At 34.7% G+C, this 20,503-nt stretch overlaps 2 protein-coding genes across 2 annotated transcripts; one reads left to right on the plus strand and one right to left on the minus strand.

Moving 5' to 3' along the window:
- Positions 1–167: 167 nt before the first annotated feature.
- On the minus strand, positions 168–16,085 carry LOC140044486 (uncharacterized). The gene is made up of 8 exons (XM_072089013.1): positions 15,773–16,085; positions 15,165–15,383; positions 14,343–14,434; positions 13,568–13,632; positions 12,198–12,312; positions 11,597–11,658; positions 10,866–10,990; positions 168–4,905 (listed from the first exon to the last, which is right to left on the minus strand). Exons 1-8 carry the CDS (start codon positions 15,938–15,940, stop codon positions 4,630–4,632), a joined length of 1,122 nt encoding a protein of 373 aa, XP_071945114.1. The 5' UTR covers positions 15,941–16,085; the 3' UTR covers positions 168–4,629.
- Positions 16,086–16,186: 101 nt separating this feature from the next.
- LOC140044476 (probable tRNA (uracil-O(2)-)-methyltransferase) lies at positions 16,187–20,503 on the plus strand. Its single transcript, XM_072088996.1, has 9 exons — positions 16,187–16,649; positions 16,776–16,902; positions 17,239–17,461; positions 17,648–17,824; positions 18,314–18,492; positions 18,619–18,802; positions 19,091–19,625; positions 19,943–20,059; positions 20,169–20,503. The coding sequence occupies exons 1-9, from the start codon at positions 16,307–16,309 to the stop codon at positions 20,387–20,389; spliced, it is 2,106 nt and encodes a 701-aa protein (XP_071945097.1). The 5' UTR covers positions 16,187–16,306; the 3' UTR covers positions 20,390–20,503.

Genomic DNA, 20,503 nt, shown 5'->3' on the forward strand with positions numbered 1-20,503 from the left:
ACTTTTTTTTCACATAAAGTTTGATAGTGTGGACAGAGCTTAAGAAGCGTGTTTCCCACTTAGAGACGCGGCGTTCATAAAGCGCGCGTCTAAATACGTCACTACTTCAAGCATGATTGGCGGAGACACAAACAATCAGGAAACATTTTAAACACAGTTGTATCCCTATACAATATTTTTATTGCTGTAAAACAAATAATTATTCTTGTGCTTTTCTGGACGAGTATTTTACAAGGTAACATTGTTAGGAAGACAAAATACAGTGAAAGGTGTACAATGAATCGGCATACACACAGACAATAATAGATAATAAACATAGAATAGGTTTTTTTTTCTAGTAAAACGTCAACTCTCTTGTCATTATAGCTGCTGGTATAGCTTGGTTCCCACTAGAACGCAACGCAAGGAACGTATGCCGCAACGCAATTGACCTATCAAAGCGAAAGATTATTCGAACCGTTCCTTGTGATTGGTCAATTCGCTTCAGTTGCGGCTAACGGCTTACGTCCTGCGTTGCGTTCTAGTGGGAACAACCCAGCTTAAGCACTAAAGCTTGGTTCCCACTAGAACGTAACGCAAGGACGTTAACGCAACGCAAGCGTTTTAACCAATGGCAAGCGAAGTTATAGACAGTTAGCAATCACAAGCGAATAAGCCATCGCTTGTGATTGGTCAATTCACTTGCGTTGCGTTACGTCCTTGTGTTGCGTCGCTAGTGGGAATTACGCTTTTTTGGTGTAAAACCATGCGTTAAAGGGTGGCTCCGGGTTTTATTTATATTGTTTATTATAAACCGTTGCAGCATTACCGCCAGTGACGACATAAGTTTATATGTTGTATATAGGAAATGTGTTTTTTTTAATTTTATATCTATTATGTTGTATTGTTTTATGTTTTTTATATAAAATGGTCCTGTGAAAACAGAAGTGTACACTTCTTTATGCAGGATCCTTGCCATCATTTATGCTATGAAACTATATTTATAAAGGATGAATTGAAGAATTAAAGAATTGATTGATTGATTGATTGATTGATTGATTGATTGATTGATTGATTGATTGATTGAAGCGCGGTTATCTATGTTGTTGCCAATCTTTCTATATTTTAATGAACAAGGGCATTTTTATTCTAGGAACTAACCTTTAAATTTAAACTCTAAACCATTTTTTCACTATTTATGCAGAGATTAACTATAACTTTTTAAATTCCTTTTTTGACGATAGAGTTTAACTTTGACTTAAAGTTTAACTTATATACGGTATACATTCCAATAACTACACAACATTGCACGCAGTCGTGCCTACAATTACTGAATCGCTCCACATAAAGTTTGGTTCCAATTAAAAACGTAAGCACAATGCAATTTCCACAAGAGACGTAAAGCAATGACGTAGGCGCAACGCAAGCGAGTTGACCAATCACAGGCGACAGTTTGTATAATCCATCGCTCATGATTGGTCAAATTGCTAACGAGACGCTTACGTTCTTGCTTTGCATCGTCCAAGTGGGAACGAAGCTTTAAAGGAAAGGAACACCCTGGGCTAAATGTGCCACTGTGCTTATAGATAAATGTAATAAAAACATGATTACAATGGTTCAAGGTACAATAGTAAGCAATTTAGTTAAAAAATAGACTTTTAAACGACAAAATATCGGAAATTGAACAGCGCCATTTTGACAGGTTAAGAGCAATTATGTGACGTCAGATTAGGTGGACGCATTCAAGCAAATCCAAGCGCCCATCGTGTTAGTACAGTATTTCAATATGGAAGTGCGGGATATAACCATAAATAAAATCAATTAAATAGCCTAACATACCTAATATTTTCGGAATATGGCTTGGAGTTTTTATAATTCAAAAAATTTGGAACCAGAATATACAGAAAGAGAGTTAGTTTTGCGTCGTGCTGATGAGGAAAAAAGAAGAAAAGAAGAACATTCTCGAGCATAACAAGCCGTCAAAGAATGGTGTACTTTCGGCCAGTGTATCTGTACTGTATGCCTTACTAGGCCTAGAACTCGTGTTGAACGAAAATAAAGTAGACACTGCATCGTCAACCAACAGCCTCCGTTTCGAAGGTTTGCCAGTTAATTCCCCTACCAAATCCCGTTTGAAACAGCTAGGCAATAAAAGTAACAATAGATTAACAATAGCTGAAAGATTTACGAATTGGCTTGCAGAAGAAAAGATCGATCGAAGGTTTGTTTACCAAGCCAGCGCATGCTCATACCGTGTCATCGCCGTCCTGCATGACCGCATGTCGCGTTATTAGCCAATCATATTAGCGGATTCGCTTAGCCAATAGAAGCGCTGAATGCAACCGCGAATCTTAAAATTTTCGTCGGCCGTATCTGACGTCACAAACAGGCTGCCATGAGCACAAGATGGCGATTTTCAAATGTCTTGAAAACAGCTTTAAAATCCTGTTTACTAGAAAACTACAAATCCGATTTAAACATAAATTGTGCTGAATATTAAGTTGGTAGGGTTACTTTTATAATAGTTAGGTAAGATATTAGGGTGTTCCTTTCCTTTAATGTGGACATATACATAGGCATATTAGCTCAGGAAGCGCGAGTTGACAAATCACAGGCGACAGTTTGTATAATTCGTCGCTCATGATTGATCAAATTGCTACTAACGGGACGCTTGGCGTCGTCCATGGGAACCAAGCTTTAATGTGGACATATATATAGGCCTTTAATAACTCAGTAACATTCCAATAATACATCTTAAACATTAATCATTCCCATAACACATTTACAAATAACTTAAAATAATTATTGAAAAATTAGAACTCATTTCTTATAAATACATCATTTTTTTGAATAGCAAAAGGGCACATACGGTGGGATAACAAGTATTGATTATTATAATATACACTAATTAAACTTAAAATATTAGTAAATAAATAACTTAATAACACTGTTTATATAACCTTTAAATAGACCTATACAAAGTGATAAATATGATATATAAAGGTGGTCTATGTAAATGCATGAAAGACCTTAACAAGAACACAAACTGTTTTGGAGATTTGGAGGCAAGAGGATACTTAAGGTCCATTTACACAAGGACGATAACGATCGACTTTAAAAAAGCATTTTCAAGCATAAAACAAATGAAACTACCACTATAGTATAGTCATCTATGCTGGCCTTGGTAAAAGTGATTTTTTTTTGCAATGACTTTTCCACGTCATGATTGAGCCATAACATCGTGACATTACAACGATTTTATTGTTTTTATTAATCATGACGTCAGTTGATTAAATTTTAAAATGATAATGATTATTCTATAGTTTTAGAAAGAAAACCTGTCTAATTTCTTATGTTTTAAGTAAGAAAAATGCATTCTTGTCTATTTATCGTTGATCATTATCGTCCTAGTGTAAATGGGCCTTTTGGGTAGATAGATGAATACATTGGGAATGGAGGATTATAATTCGGAAGAAGAGGTTTTGAAGTTAAAGGTTGTTAATTTGCTTCGTTCTCAACAATGTTTACAAACGGTTCTTACTATTAATTATTTAATATGAAATAGTACTTTACAATCACTTAATATTCTATACGTCTAATACCCGTTCACACATACAAAAAGTTTACACATTGCTAAATAAATGTTACAGTGTGTTGTGTAGTGTGTGTGTGAATAGCAAAACATATTAATAAAGCTTGGTTCCCACTAGGACGCAACACAAGGACATAGAGTTGACCAATGACTAGCGCCAGTTTTAGAATACAGAATAATTAATCGCGACGTGATTGGTCAATTTACTTGCGTTGGGCTTACGTCCTTGCGTTTCATCCAAGTGGCAACCAAGCATAGACATTGGCCTATAACAACACTACACACATATCAAGACAAATATAATATCACTGTCCAAACCATATCATACACAACAAAACATTTTTTCTATTTGAATGACTTTCTGTTGAGCACAAATTTACAATTCGAATACAAAAAGTACTCAACGAATCTTTACGTTGACAACGAAAGTTCCCAATCGAATACCACAATTGTTACAATATAACTTTTATATAATTTTTTATATATTTTATCATTTAATAGTACAAAATCACAACAATAAAATGTAATGATGCTAACACAATGTTGTTATGAATGTTCTTGTCATCACTGAATAATGTAACTGAAATCACATACTATGCTCAGCTGCATAATGTTGAATACCAATTAATAATTTATTTTCCTTGTTGTTAGATATATAAATTATAATTTCTTTGTATGTACAGTTATAATGGTTTTGTTTATACTTCAGAAATCATATACAAAATGTTTTTCAGAACAAAAACTGAAACTAACTGATAAAAATATTTATAACTGAACATCAAAAAACCTATAAAATAAGAGAAAGTAAACATTTCCAAATTATCATCCAATTCCCAGTGCTGTATCTCCACATATGGAATAATATTTCTCCAGTATCCAGGCAAATTCCATAAAACAGCATCCCATGTGTTTCACATGCATCATGAAATGGTTAGGGTCTGATACAGGTTTTATATGTGTTTTACATTCACTGTATCATGGAATTTGTCTATGATACTCTGCAAATAAAGGTACAGTACCAGGAATCGGCTAAAGTAATTTATATTGGCAAATATTTCTCAATAGTAATCGTAATTTAGATGGTCAGCTTGGTAGAGCCGCCACAAATAGGTAAGTGAAAAGACACCTAGCTGCAACAGCCTACAAAAACCAACTTCCTCAAATACATCTTTGGTGAATACATCAATGTAGCGGCGACTGTAGCCAATGAACCCGGTTGACCTTTTCACATTGTAAACGACGAGTTGAGTGTATACGAAAATAAAAGCGAGCTTAAGTGCAGTTTGAGCGTTCCATTTGAAAAATCTCGACGAATCCTCATTGAAATAAACATCCTGTAAGTAATAAATAAAGTAAAATTCAAGTTAAAAGAGTGATGTGCCCAAATATGGTAGTGATATGCACACATATGGTAGTAATGTGCCCAAATATGGTAGTAAAATGCACAAATATGGTAGTAATATGACATCATCATCATGCCAATTTATTGGCACATCACATTTTTTTTATTAGATAGAGTATACAGACATTAAGCTCTGTCGACAGGCTATCAAACCAGTTTGAAAAAAAATGTGATGTGACAAAATATAATAGTGATATGACATCATCATGCCCATATAGTTTGATAGTGTAGACAGAGCTTAACTATTGCTTACTTTAAGTTCAATTCAGTGTTTTTTTTCAATCTGATATCAGATGTTATTTTTTAATTCATTTCTCTTTAAATTTAAGCCAATTATTTTTTGGGGTTTTTCCAATTTCTACAGGCTAAATTGATTCACCAGCAGCTACTGATAAAAGCTTTGCTTTGTCAAAGATACAGAGCACACACACACATATCCATTAAACTGTACCTTCACCTTTAACCTAGATAATCATAATGATTTCTTTCATTATCGATCCGTTAAAATACAAATTATATAACAAATCCTTTCTTTAAAGCACTTGTAGTCATTAATATGCTTTGAAACAGTTGGCGCTACTACTAGACGTTGTTGTAGTGAATGGATGATTAGCTCGTTAAATGCTTCTAAAGAGTACGTGTGATTGAAGAACGTCAATAATTCTCAATCGTAGAAACGCACACATGTTTTTGATTCATAATATTACGATGTTTTGATTTATGAAATGACACACTTTAACCTAATTCCTACACAATATTTTGTGAATTAATAATTTGAACCAAAAATTTGTTTTTATCTGTGAATAGTACAAAAGTAAAAACAAAATTGAATAAAATATGTGAATATAAAGGCCAAGTTTTACAAGTGTTGTTTCTGCGACGAGTGCGAGGAGGAAGCAATTCCTAATATTCAAGATGTGGAGTTTAAAGTTTCTAAAGCTCTGTCTACACTATTAAACTAGTGTGCCCATATATGCACACTACCATATTTGAGCACATCACACTTTTGTGTCACAAAAGTTTGATAGTGTAGACAGAGCTTAAGTAATCCAGTAATTATTAATTAATGGGTCATGGTGCATCTGCCAACAAGTGAAGCTCTGTTTAAACTATCAAACTAGTTTGACAAAAAAAGTGTGATGTGCCCAAATATGGCAGTGATATGCTTAAATATGGTAGTGATATGACATCATCATGTCCATATATGGGTGATGTAGGAAACAGTCAGATTCCTTCAAATCACGTTGAAGAGTACAGATCAAAACAATTAAGCCAATCTACTTGTAATATTAGCAAACACCAGGTTTTACTAACTAGTTATTTAACAGTCAAATTGTTCACACTTCAAAACCATTTCTGTAAATTTTACCAAGAGCTAACCAGAGTTTATCTACACAATAATAAAAGATCGTCGCCAATACGCTTCATTCAGCGTTCAATGCGCGTTTATCAGGCAATTACAAAGCGACCACTCTAATATTAATCAATTTTTGACTATGACAGGCCGAGTGTGATTGATGTAAAGTGATTTTATTGGTGTGCAACAATTACAACAAACACCCTTGGAGATGCATTTATAAATGGACCAATCAGAAACAAGTATTCCAATTATTCTTAATGATTATATCATTTAAAAGATACAATGAACTCAAAACCCAGAAAAGCAGAATTCATCCTAGAATACTATTTATAAATTAAGACTTTCCGAAGCCTGTGTTTTATTTTGTTTTTTAAATTTCAATAACTAACAACATGAATAGAAAAAAATTAACAACAATAATAATGAAAATAGTATAACTTTTGATGCTTTCCTGGCAGCTAGTGACTATGATTTTTCTAGTTTCTCCTTGCTTTGTGTTTGTTTAGATTGTTGATTTGTATCATATTTTGTAAAATTATCTTTTGCCTGAATAAATAATAATATACATGCAAAATACTGTATCTCTGCCTCAGATATATAGATCCTTTGGTACAATCCACTATAAAAGTTAAAGCCCATTTACACTAGGACAATAACGATTGATGATAAATAAACATTTTTCTTAGATAAAACAAAGAAAATTAGAAAGGTTTTCGTTCGTTTAAACTACCAATTCAGCAATATATCAAGCAATATACTTATTTTTGTTTCATCTAAATAACTTAACATCAGTTAATATTCAAGGTTGCTTTGTCGTCGTCGTTGTTCACATTCCAGTAAATCGCAGCAATGAATCAAACCGGATTTTGTTACTATTTCTGGTTTAGTAAAAGAATCTGTCATAATATCTAGCAAATCGTACAATGTATTATTAATTATTTAATAGATTTGCACATTATTAATTATGCAGATTTATATTACCACCTGTTTTCTTTAATTTCACCTGCGACCTTCATTCAAAAATCTATACTTATGTAATGATAAATAAGATTGTAAAATCAAAAGTTGTCAATAACATTAAATAAGACTAAAATCACTTTTTTCCCCAATGTTGATATAAATAGTGCAACTCTTTCCCTCTCTTTTAACCTAAAGATGTATTGTCCCTCAAAAACATGAAAAATGAAGATTAATTAAATCAGACATTGAACAGGTTATTTTGTAGTTTTAATAAAGTTAATCACTTTCGTAGAAAGAAAAATAACAAAATAAACCCATTGGCTGGCAGCCAATTGACTATTTTAGCCAATTGACTATTTTTATAGTCACTGCTGAGATGTTTGAGAGTGACCAGTCTTATTATATGCCTATTGTAAGAACTAAACGGTCAACTAGGGTACATCAACGTGAGTAAATCACTGCTGAGATGTTTGAGAGTGACCAGTCTTATTATATGCCTATTGTAAGAACTAAACGGTCAACTAGGGTACATCAACGTGAGAGTAAATCACTGCTGAGATGTTTGAGAGTGACCAGTCTTATTATATGCCTATTGTAAGAACTAAACGGTCAACTAGGGTACATCAACGTGAGAGTAAATCACTACTGAGATGTTTGAGAGTGACCAGTCTTATTATATACCTAATTGTAAGAACTAAACGGTCAACTAGGGTACATCAACGTGAGAATAAATCACTGCTGAGATGTTTGAGAGTGACCAGTCTTATTATATGCCTATTGTAAGAACTAAATGGTCAACTAGGGTACATCAACGTGAGAGTAAATCACTGCTGAGATGTTTGAGAGTGACCAGCCTTATTATATGCCTATTGTAAGAACTAAACGGTCAACTAGGGTACATCAACGTGAGAGTAAATCACTGCTGAGATGTTTGAGAGTGACCAGTCTTATTATATGCCTATTGTAAGAACTAAACGGTCAACTATAGGGTACATCAATGTGAGTAAATCACTGCTGAGATGTTTGAGAGTGACCAGTCTTATTATATGCCTATTGTAAGAACTAAACGGTCAACTAGGGTACATCAACGTGAGTAAATCACTGCTGAGATGTTTGAGAGTGACCAGCCTTATTATATGCCTATTGTAAGAACTAAACGGTCAACTAGGGTACATCAACGTGAGAGTAAATCACTGCTGAGATGTTTGAGAGTGACCAGTCTTATTATATGCCTATTGAAAGAACTAAACGGTCAACTAAGGTACATCAACGTGAGAGTAAATCACTGCTGAGATGTTTGAGGGTGACCAGTCTTATTATATGCCTATTGTAAGAACTAAACGGTCAACTAGGGTACATCAACGTGAGAGTAAATCACTGCTGAGATGTTTGAGAGTGACCAGTCTTATTATATGCCTATTGTAAGAACTAAACGGTCAACTAGGGTACATCAACGTGAGAGTAAATCACTGCTGAGATGTTTGAGAGTGACCAGTCTTATTATATACCTATTGTAAGAACTAAACGGTCAACTAGGGTACATCAACGTGAGAGTAAATCACTGCTGAGATGTTTGAGGGTGACCAGTCTTATTATATACCTATTGTAAGAACTAAACGGTCAACTAGGGTACATCAACGTGAGAGTAAATCACTGCCGAGATGTTTGAGAGTGACCAGTCTTATTATATGCCTATTGTAAGAACTAAACGGTCAACTAGGGTACATCAACGTGAGAGTAAATCACTGCTGAGATGTTTGAGAGTGACCAGTCTTATTATATGCCTATTGTAAGAACTAAACGGTCAACTAGGGTACATCAACGTGAGAGTAAATCACTGCTGAGATGTTTGAGAGTGACCAGTCTTACTATATGCCTATTGTAAGAACTAAACGGTCAACTAGGGTACATCAACGTGAGAGTAAATCACTGCTGAGATGTTTGAGAGTGACCAGTCTTATTATATGCCTATTGTAAAGACTTTTCTTTTTTTCTTTTTTTTTGGTTATCTTAGGTTATTTTATGGTTCATTTTGTTTTTGTGTAAAGCGCTTAGAAACATTCATTATGTGCGATATAAGACTACAGTCAACTCTCCCAATACCGGACTCTCCCAAAACCGGAATTCACGAAAAACCGGACTTTTTTGGAGGGCCCAATTTGTCCCTATTCTAAATGTACTGTAATTTATCATGAAAACCGGAATACCCAATTCCGGATTCCGGACAAATTATGAAGTACAAAACACGAAAATTAGCGTCTGAAAACCGGACTGACAGTTAAAAAACTCCAAATATTTACGAAAACAACGTAACATCGTCGTCGCTGACTCGGATTCAATACATTCACAATGTACAAAAGCTTTTAACCATACCCTCACCATGCATGAAGTGCGCGACGTTTCGCGGTACGATCAAATAATGTTGCCATGGAGCACTACACTGTGATTGACAGGTCAGTTCATTGTTAACCCACGAGGCGGCAATTGCTTTGTTGCGTATCGAACTGCGGTGGGCTTTTTCACATCGAAGCGCTATGTCTTAATGTCTATTGTTTTTAGCAGGGAGTTGTTAACAACTCCCTGTTTTTTAGCATATGAATTGTTTTTTAATAAAGTTCAATTTACATTCCACTTTGTGTCTTTGTTTTGTTTAAATTATTGTTAAATTCACAATTGCAATAGGACTTTAAAAAGGAATGTTTCACTAAAAATGTGCATCATTATAAATTTGGAAATCATTATGGCAAAACGTAAACGGAATGAACTTAACTTAACTAGTGTTAATAAACTTTGAAATGTTACCAATTAATTATTGTGTCATTATTGCTTGGCTCGTTTACCTAATCAATTTTCATCATTGCTATCAAATTACGTCAAAATAAAGGAGCTTAAAAAACATGTGGTCTAGGTGTGGGCGTTTTTATTTGATTATGACACCTCTGCACATGCGCATCAATCAAAGCCCTTCACCCATGCTGCTGCTGCTAGCTAGCTCACGAAAAACAATAAACAGACCGAAATTATGTTCACCGTACGTACGTACGTAGGCCTTTTTGCCGTTAAAAACACATTGAGAAACAATAATTTACTATTGTAATGTTTTATTGGTACAGTAAATAATGTAACTTTTAAAAAAGGTAAATTGAATTACTGTAGCTTAATATTAATAAAGTAGGCCTAGCCTAGGCCTATCAGTATTTATTTAATTAAAACTAGATTGACACAATCATAGCCTAGCCTAGGCCTTCCCTACGCTAGGAGACCGTACTGGGCAGCATTCGGACCGGTGATTCAAAGCATTTTCAGTGACAACGTGATGACTTAAAAAATATGTTTTCAGGAAACCGGACTTTCGAAAAACCGGAAAATATATGCCCGCCCAAGGGTGTCCGGTATTGGGAGAGTTGACTGTACCATTATTATTATCAAACGGTCAACTTTTTTATAATTATTATTTTTAATCAAATGGTCAACTTGGCAATAGACAAGTGATGCAAACAGGGTAGATTATTCCTCATCCTTTGGGTTTTTCCAAAAGTGTGGCGCAAAAATGTAATATAAAACTGACTTACTTGTGCGTTTCGTTTTGACATGTACCAGACGGTGTTTAGTACGCTGCTTACCCGTAGAACGATCAAAATCAGAAATGAAGCGCTGAACATGTTACGTAGGAACTGAACAGCTTGTGTCGCTTTGTCTAGAAAAGAAAACAAACAATATTTATGATTTATATCTATAGCCACTGTAAATATTAATAACTAAACATTCATTCAACAAAAATTCAAGCCAGAAGCAGTTAAGACAGTAGAACGGTATTATGTAACATAACATAGGCAACGGTTCAAGGCTTACTCGCTCCATGGTTCTGGTGGTAGAACAAGTTTACTCGGATAAGGAATATAAACCGTAGGTCCAGTGTAACATAAAATAATAAATAGCTCATCTTTCAAGACGAGTAGAGGGTCACTGCAGTGCCACTGTCACACACAACCATCCATCATGGGAGACCCGACTTTGACTGAAGAGGTCACCCAGTATAAAGAAATAATAATAGAAAAATAAAAAAGCTGTGTGAAATATCGTCCCCTAAAGCGTGGTTCCCACTAGCGACGCAACGCAAGAACGTAACGCAACGCAAGTGAATTGACCAATCACAAGCGATGGCTTATTCGCTTTTGATTGCTAACTGTCTATAACTTCGCTTGTCATTGGTTAAAACGCTTGTGTTGCGTTTACGTCCTTGCGTTACGTTCTAGTGGGAACCAAGCTTAAACATATGGATGAAATAAATCGACATACTCACAAATCTGTTTTGTTAAAATAGTGTAAAAGACTTGAATGAAAGAATCTTCTTCTGTTGCTGTCCTGAACAAAAGAAAAATTAGAACTGAAATCAGGAAAAAAGAAAGCACCTTCACTCGCCTTAAGTTTACATGTAGCATTGATTTGGTGCTATATCTCCTGTCCCTCATAACCTCCTTTATTATAATCTTTAGCTGCAAATACTAGGCCCTGTATCGAGTTGTTTAAACATACCTCGCCCCTCATAACCCCTAGCTGAAGATACTATTAGGCCCTAAGCTTGCAACAACATTAGTTTGGTCAGAATATTTACCCATACATCACTTGACCCATATCCAACCAGTGTACTATTAATAATAGACTTATATAGTGCATATAATTCAAATTTATTAACATTCACCTTAACATCAAGGTATGGTTAACAACAACATTTACAAAAATAAACTAAGCAAGCCCTTAATGCGCTGCACATTATTACACCAGTCATTTTTTTGGATCAAACAGGTATGGAAACATACTCCTATAATAATGCAGCTGGTGGTAATCAGCGCAAAGTTGTGACTTGATCTAACCCGTGTAGATGGCTAGGCCCTCTAGCTTACCTGTACCATTGGTTTGGTTCTATAACTGGATGTTTTACTACCTGCATCTCTTGTCTCATAACCCACATAGCAAGGCACATAGCTAATGTAATAACTGCAGCATCAGATATCACTCCTGGAAATACAAAAAAAGATCAACCAATTTTGTCAATTTAATGTCTGGTGGTAGCAACAGTGTCGATTATAAAAAGGACCTTTTCTTAGACAACAATTTATAACATACAGGAAAGATATAACGTTGACCCCATTGTTGAGGACATTAAGTAGACTCCATCAACAGCAAAGTGAGAGAGCATCAGCATTTAAGAGTCGGTCCTCTCTGGCTACAGGTATATCTTTAATCACCTTCAGTTATAATAAGCCCATAACCACATTTGGACAAATCTTTCTTGAAAAATCATCCATGTGGGGTAATTTGTCAAACCTAAATTTCATGTTTAAAGCTCTTGTCTACACTATCAAACTTTAAATGACAAAATGTGATGTGCCCATAGATGGACAAGATGATGTCATATCACTACCATATTTGATCATATCACTACCATATTTGATCATCACTACCATATTTCGGCACATCACACTTTGTTTGTTGAACTAGTTTGATAGTGTAGACAGAGCTTGAGGGCAGTATTCAAATCATTAAGATACAGGTGACCTACATTAATAATAGACATTCTAGCACATCATTTTATGGACATTGGAAATAGTTCAGTAGATTGAACTCATAGATATTGTGTGTTATGAGGTGTAATTACTGCATTGGCTTAATTCAGTCTATTAACAGATAAAGTAATCCATTAGATGATGAGTGGGAGGTATTTATGTAGGCCCTATACTTTATTTACTGCACAATTCATTAAGAGGCTCTGTGAACAACTCTAAACACCACCGATTCTCACGTTTTATTTTCACGTATGAGAGTATCATAGGCAAATTCCATAACACAGCATCCCATGTATCAATGTGGTGTCTGTATCATGAAAGGTTAGGTTAGGCTCTACACAATGAGATGCTGTATTACAGATTTTTCTATAATACTGGACAAATTTAGATACAGTATCAAGAATAGGATCACCATCTTAACTCTGTCTATACTATCAAAATGTAAAGTTACAAAAAGGTGATGTTCCCATATATGGACACAATGATGTCATCACTACCATATTTGGGCACATCACTACCATATTTTAGCACATCACATTTTGTTTTTAAACTAGTTTGATAATGTAGACAGAGCTTTATAAGATCTCTAACCTAAAAACAAGCACAATAAAAACAATGTTTTTTTGTAACTACAACCACATAATTTGAAATATTATATTTTTGCATTGATTTTTGTACAGAAAATAAAACATGGCAGTCGTCTTTACCTTCTTCAGTCAACAACGTAGCAACCAGAATAATAATAGCCAGTAAAATCAATACACAAAGAAGCCTATAAAAATAATACAATAAATTAATTAAATATAAAATATGCATTGGCTTATTTCATAATTATAATGCAGAATTCATTAGCTATGATGAGTGGGAGGTATTGTAATGTCTATGTAGGTAATACTTCATTGTTGGATCATCCAATATTGCAGTGGAGAGGGTTGACCTGGAACAAACCACAATACACTGTAAACCAGTAACAACTTAAGATTGAATGTCTACACTATAAAACTTTATGTGAAAACAATACATGCCCATATAATGGACATGATGATGTCATATCACTACCATATTTTTTTGGGGGTCAAACTGGTTTGGTAGTGTAGACAGAGCTTAATAATAATTACTAATATATTTATTTCCTCCAAAATATATACTGTAATTACAAAAACAACACAGAGGATCGGAGGGGTGTATAGTGCCAAGATCTCACATGCCAGTCTAATTCATTATATAATAATATATGAAACCTCTAAAGGCTGTACATATTATTACTCGGTCATTTTTTGATCAAACACATGGAAACATACTTCCATAACGCAGCTACTATCAGCGCAAAGTTGTGTCTTGACCTTACCAGGTGCCTATTTGTACACCTGGTTGAGAGAGGGTACATAGTAACTTTCTATTGCAGGTGCAAATTGCTTAATATTGATTGAAATGCTCTTTAAACATTTTTTTTTGAACATTTTATTACGATATTATCCTCACCCTTTTTCTGTTGCTGATCCAGTTGAAAAAAGAAAACTGATTATGTGCAGAGAGAGCAGGTAACACAATCCGCTGCCACCAAGTATAGCTGACTAAAATGACAATGATGATGAGAATAAGAATATCAATAGATTGGAACAAACTGTCTTTCTACTCATAATAATGTGCCAATCAACATGGGTCATGGATCAAATCCTAGTGAAGTTTGTAATGCTATAAACACAGAGGTAATGTAGTCTGCTGGCAGTTATGTAATAAAAACCTCTTTTGATGCTGCACATCATTTCTTGTGTGCGAATAACATAAGCCCCTGGGGCTAATGAGGAGTACTCTAGCTTAAAGGGTTAAAGCAAGATCAACCAATGAAAAGAAAGGAAGTTAGAGTTGTGTAAAATAGAAGAGCAACTTTTTTTAAAAAGATGACATGGCAAGTTGTAAGGAAGGAAATCCTATGAATTAGATTGGAAAATTATGTGCTAGATTGGATAATAGATAATAAACTTCTCCTTCATGTTCTTATATGGAAACTTCAGACATACGGCCATCGTGCATTTTCCTGTGCAGCACCCATTTTGTGGAAAATGCCAATCGACATAAAGACATCTGAAAACATAAACACTTTCAAAACATGACTAAAAACCCATTTTTACACAGAGGCATTTCCTGCTTAACTTTGTCAAGCGCCTTTGAACATTATTATGGATACTGGCGCTATATAAATCTGATTGATTGATTGATTGATTGATTGATTGATTGAGGCGGAATAGCACATGCGTGACAGTAAATTATAATGATTAAACTTTTGTTTTATACATTTGATACCTTTGTAAAGATAGGCTGATATTCTATATACTCAACAAGTCTTTGACTAAGACTAGTCGTGACTCGCACAATCTGCACGGCCTCTAGGGTCAGCAGCGCTGGTTCGGACAGCCATATTAGCTTGTCGTAAAGCCACACGACAACAAACGGCACCAGGTTGATTGGAAGTGAAATCAGCAAGAAAAAAAAGGCCGACTTGAGAAATGGCATAAATGGCACCTGAAAGTAAACAATTTATTATACAGGTAGTACAAAAATAATTCAATGAAATAAGTTTAAATAGATAATTGTTTGATAAGCAAGCCTTTAATTTAAATTTAATATACTTTCTATTTAGTAGATCTGGACCAACTTAAGCTAGCTAGGGCACTATTACAGAAAACCCCTAGTTGTGAGAGATTGTTGGGCAACTAGCCTAGGCCACTCTCTAGTCTCTATAGCTCTACGTACTAGCTAGGCCTAGGCCTATATAGATAGATAGGCCTAGCTTTTTTAAACAAAACAATGTTTTTCAGTACTTTCTTTCTGTTTAGGTTATGCCATTTTTTTTTATCCCAATCAATATATATTTATGGTTGAAATATGAACGCACAGAACTGTCTATTTACCAATATCTCGGGAAGAATTGCCCCGCAAATGACATTATTAATGATGAGCAGTAGCGAGAAACGAAGAACAGCTTCAGGGCCACGAAACGACCCAAATACTGGAAGAGAGATTATCCAAAAAAACGGGGATAGCGCCACACAATCTGTCCCCGACAGCGGTAAACACATTGCTTGTTGTTCGCATCACAAATTGATTAACGTATATATCATGTCGTGTCAAACGCAATAAAGGTCTTAATGTGATAATAAAAGTACTGAAATACCCACTTTCCTTCAAATTTCCCGGAATGAGTTAATTGATGTAGGACCAGAATTCCCTTTTCTCGCGCGGTGTACATTCCTTCCCATCATACATTTCTTTGTTGACAAAATGTTCAACTTCTTCCGGGGTTAAGTTATTAAAAACACATCGAGTCATAACAATCAGAAGAAAGAACTGCATGTGCTAGAGAGAGATGCTCTATTATACCTCTCTGTTTGATTTATTTTGGTTAAATCATTACCTAAATTGAAATTGTTGCCACTTCGAAGGAAATGTTAAAGATGAATTTAAATTTGTTTGATTTCAAATGGAATTTAATCGAAACAAATAATAGTTGTTCTTGTAGTTTTAATGACTTTTGTAAAGCTGTGGATGTGTGGCTCATGAAACCTCATGTTTTGAATAGACGAATCTGTACATCTCAAATGTTATGGAGAAAAGAGATTCCAAACACGAAATTATTAACATTTCTAGAAGGCTGTATAAATTCTGATGCAGAATGTACAGCGGTACAAGACAATTCTAGCAATGACAGTAAATGTGTTGAATGTTGTCTCCGCAAACTTTTACCACGTAACAGAAGAAATGAAACTGTCAATGAAATTATTGTTATTGGTATGAACAAATTGCTAAATGTTGTCATGGTGATCAAAATGAAATTACTTTATTTAAAGTTATTTTCACACAAGAATAAGATACTACTTTTTACAATTATTCCAATAACTTTCAATTTTTTTTCAGATAATTCATCAGCAACTGTTATATTTATTCCTCTGGAAAACCCGAGTGCGTCAATACCATCTTTGGGTTGCGAGAATCTAATAAACAATACAGGTTACAAGATAGAGTTTAACGAAAGTGATCATAGGTATTAAAAAGACCTTATACAATAACATACAATTTTAAAAATATATTTACCGGCTTATCTACACTATCAAACTTTGTGACAAAAAAATGCCCATAATGGACATGATGATGTCATATCAATACCATATTTGGGCACATCACACTTTTTTTTGTCAAACTAGTTTGATAGTGTAGACAGAGCTTTATGCTATACCCAATTTTTTTTAAACCCATTTTTGGTTGGTTTTTTTCATAACAAAATCAAAGGTACTTAAATTATGATGATGATGACAGTGTGATCAGAATTTTTGAAAAAATAATAACTAAATTATGATAAAATAAAACATTTTATTTTTAGCCTGAAATTGTTCGTTGGACAAGACTATAGCATCTCCGCCACAAGTAGTTTTGCACGACCTTCTATACCGTGGTTGAAAAATCAACTGTTGCCAAAATTGATAAAGTGGGCCACCGAAAACAATGAAGATTCTGGCAACCAATTTACATCCTTAGTTGCTATGGACAAATACAGCAAGTTGTACGCCGAACTGAAGCAAAAATATGGTGCCAAGTTTGTAAAGGTAAATTTATTTCTACGATGGATGAACTATTTGTTGTGCGAGTTAAATTAATTAAAATCTTTTACAACTTGGAGAGTTAATAAACTTATAAAAGTGTGGCACTCTTTTCCTTTCAAGTATGTTTTCGTAAAAGTTCATAAATTTCTACTTCTATTCTTAATATTTAATTTTCGTTTGGTCTTTAAGCTGTGGACAGAGGTGACTGATCCCCAAAAATTTGTTTATGAAGATGTTGCCATAGCAGCATACATCCTCACGTTGTGGCGGCAGGAAACGGACGAGCTAGGGTTAACGACCCCACAGTCTTTCATTGATCTTGGATGCGGTAATGGATTATTAGTTCATATTCTGACTTGCGAAGGAGTAAGTGTACAGAGGTACATAGTAATATATCTGATAAATAAAAGACAACAGCATCCAACTAAAAATGTTAGTTATAGAAGCTGAGCCTAAACAGCGTATGCTGACAATCTTGATAAGTTATGATAAGTGTTTGTGTGTATACTAGTACACCGGGGTAACCCCTACTCATCTCGAAAGATGTACTAGGTGTTCATGAGCCAGATGTGTACACTGGACCTATGGTTTATAGTCTTTTTCCGAGAAGACTCGTTCTACCACAAGAACCATGGAGCGAGTAAGGCTCGAATCCTTACAAAGGTATTACGGTTCTTCTGTCTTAACCGCTTGGCCACTCACTCGCTAAAACAGTACATAACCTACACCCCTGGAATCTCAATGTGACCAACCACCAAGCTAACATTTACTCATACTAGTAGTAAATTCATACATCTACAGTAATGACTTTGATTTGTAAAAGATTTCTTAATTTTTAAATTCTGTTTTTTTTAGCATCGTGGAAAAGGAGTTGATTTACGCAAAAGGAAAATATGGGATCTGTATGGAGAAGAAACTTGTTTAGAAGAATCTGCTATCACTCCATCAGACAGTAATCTATTCCCAGAATATGATTGGCTAATTGGTAACCATTCAGATGAGCTGACTCCATGGATACCAGTTATTGCTTCCAGGTCAGGTCAAGAGAAATTCTAAAGCTCTTTATTCATTCCTCACTGTGAGTGTGAGAAAAATATCTCAAAATGTAACATTCAGCAATAAATCAAAATAACTGCTGTATTTTGTCATTTATTTTGTAGGTCATCTTTCAACACTAGATACTTTGTTCTACCGTGCTGTTTTCACGATTTTAATCGCAAGTTTGCACGCGTTAACTCAAACCAAGGGCAGTACAGAGCGTATCTAGATTTTGTGTTTGAGATCGGCCAAATATGCGGTTTTACAGTTCTTGAAGACAGGCTGCGAATCCCATCAACTAAAAGGGTTTGTTTAAAAATGTTGAAAAAATTAAAATAGCTAAACTATGAATGATTATGATTGTAGAAAAAGACAGTCAGATTGTCATTAGCAAAATAAAAACAAATCATCTCAAACAACAAGATCAACAAATTAAATACCAATAAATCATCAAGAAACACTTTTTTAAAGGAATCAATTTTTGGAGGTGGAGTTTTCAGAAAAATGATCATCATAACACAGCACAATAGTGTCTGCTTTTAGGATAGTTGTTTACTATTCTACTTCATACTATATAGATTCATTCTTTCTTAGATATGCCATGTTGGAAAAACCCGTACATACAAACAAGAAGAACAAAAGAAAATTGATTCAAAGATAAAAGAACTTATTGAAAAAAGGTCATCCACAAAGAAAACTGATTATTCAAATAATATGCAAGTTATTTGTGAATCAGAGTCGAGTGATTCATATAGGATAAAGAGAGAACTGGACGAGACGCAAAACGTTAGTTGCCAAAAGATACAACGTATCGATCAACATGATAAAACAACTTGTGGTGACGATTCAAAGAATTGGGTTCAGGGTTTCACAGCACGGGAAAAGGTAGAACGTGTTAGAAACTGTGCTACAGTCTGTCGAGATCTCAGACAAGAAATAGTCAATAAAGTTGCCTTAAAGTTACTTGAAGAGGGTGGAGTGCAGCTAAGAAGTGATACTCTAGTGAAAGATACCAGTCTTACTGACAATGATAGTCTTGATGACACTCCAGCAAGTGCCACTCCTGCGACTGACACTCACAGTTTTGAAGATGACACTCAAACTGTTGTAAAAGAATGGAGGAGAGGAGGTACAAATAATCATAATTTGGAATAAATACACTACCATAATTTACTTGCAATTACTAGAGAATATTGCGAACTCTCTCCCAAAACCAGCATTTTTGTAACGGTCCAAATGTCCAAATTCTTTCCTACTATTCAAAATAAAATCAGACTCTGGGAAACCAGGAAATTGTCAAAAGATGATCAATGCAATTGAGGCTTAGAATAAATTAACAAATTCTAATAAAATGTTTCTTCAAATACGATCATGGATATTGTTCATGAAGTTCAGACTCTCTTTAAAATGCCTTGACATTTGAAGGTATTTTTTGTTCTTCCTTAGGTGAACTCTATCTATCGGCAGTCGCGAGTTTTCTTGGCTCTGATACTTTGAAGAAACTAAAGCAAGAATGTGGGGGTTTGAAAACTCTCTTGAAAAATGCTAACCAAGTTTTTGAAGGTCAGTTTGAATTATTTTCCATAATGTAAATAATTAAAACAAGTATTATTTAAGAAAGTGGCCATGCTGTTACTTTCTACATTTAAACTGTTTTTGCATTACTTTTCAGTTTCTGGCAATACTGTTAAAATCCGTGATTGGGCAAACCGTGAAAATGAACCTGGCAAAGCACATGCATCTCTCAAGAATATACAAGATAAGGAATTATTATTTAAAACGAAACATTGCTGGTTTCATAGCAACCATCCAGATGGATGCCCGCGTAAAGATCACACCTGCCCATTTGCTCATGGTGATAATGATTTAAGGGAAAGGGCTACTTTTAAGTAATTTAAAAGAAACAATCCAATTGTGTTCATGTTAATGAATGTTAATTTATATACCGAATTCCACAAACAATGTCGTCTCAATATGCTGAATTTTGTGGAAAATGTTCATTTCTTA

This window comes from Antedon mediterranea, chromosome 3, assembly GCF_964355755.1.
Source record: "Antedon mediterranea chromosome 3, ecAntMedi1.1, whole genome shotgun sequence".
Taxonomy (NCBI): Eukaryota; Metazoa; Echinodermata; class Crinoidea; order Comatulida; family Antedonidae; genus Antedon; species Antedon mediterranea.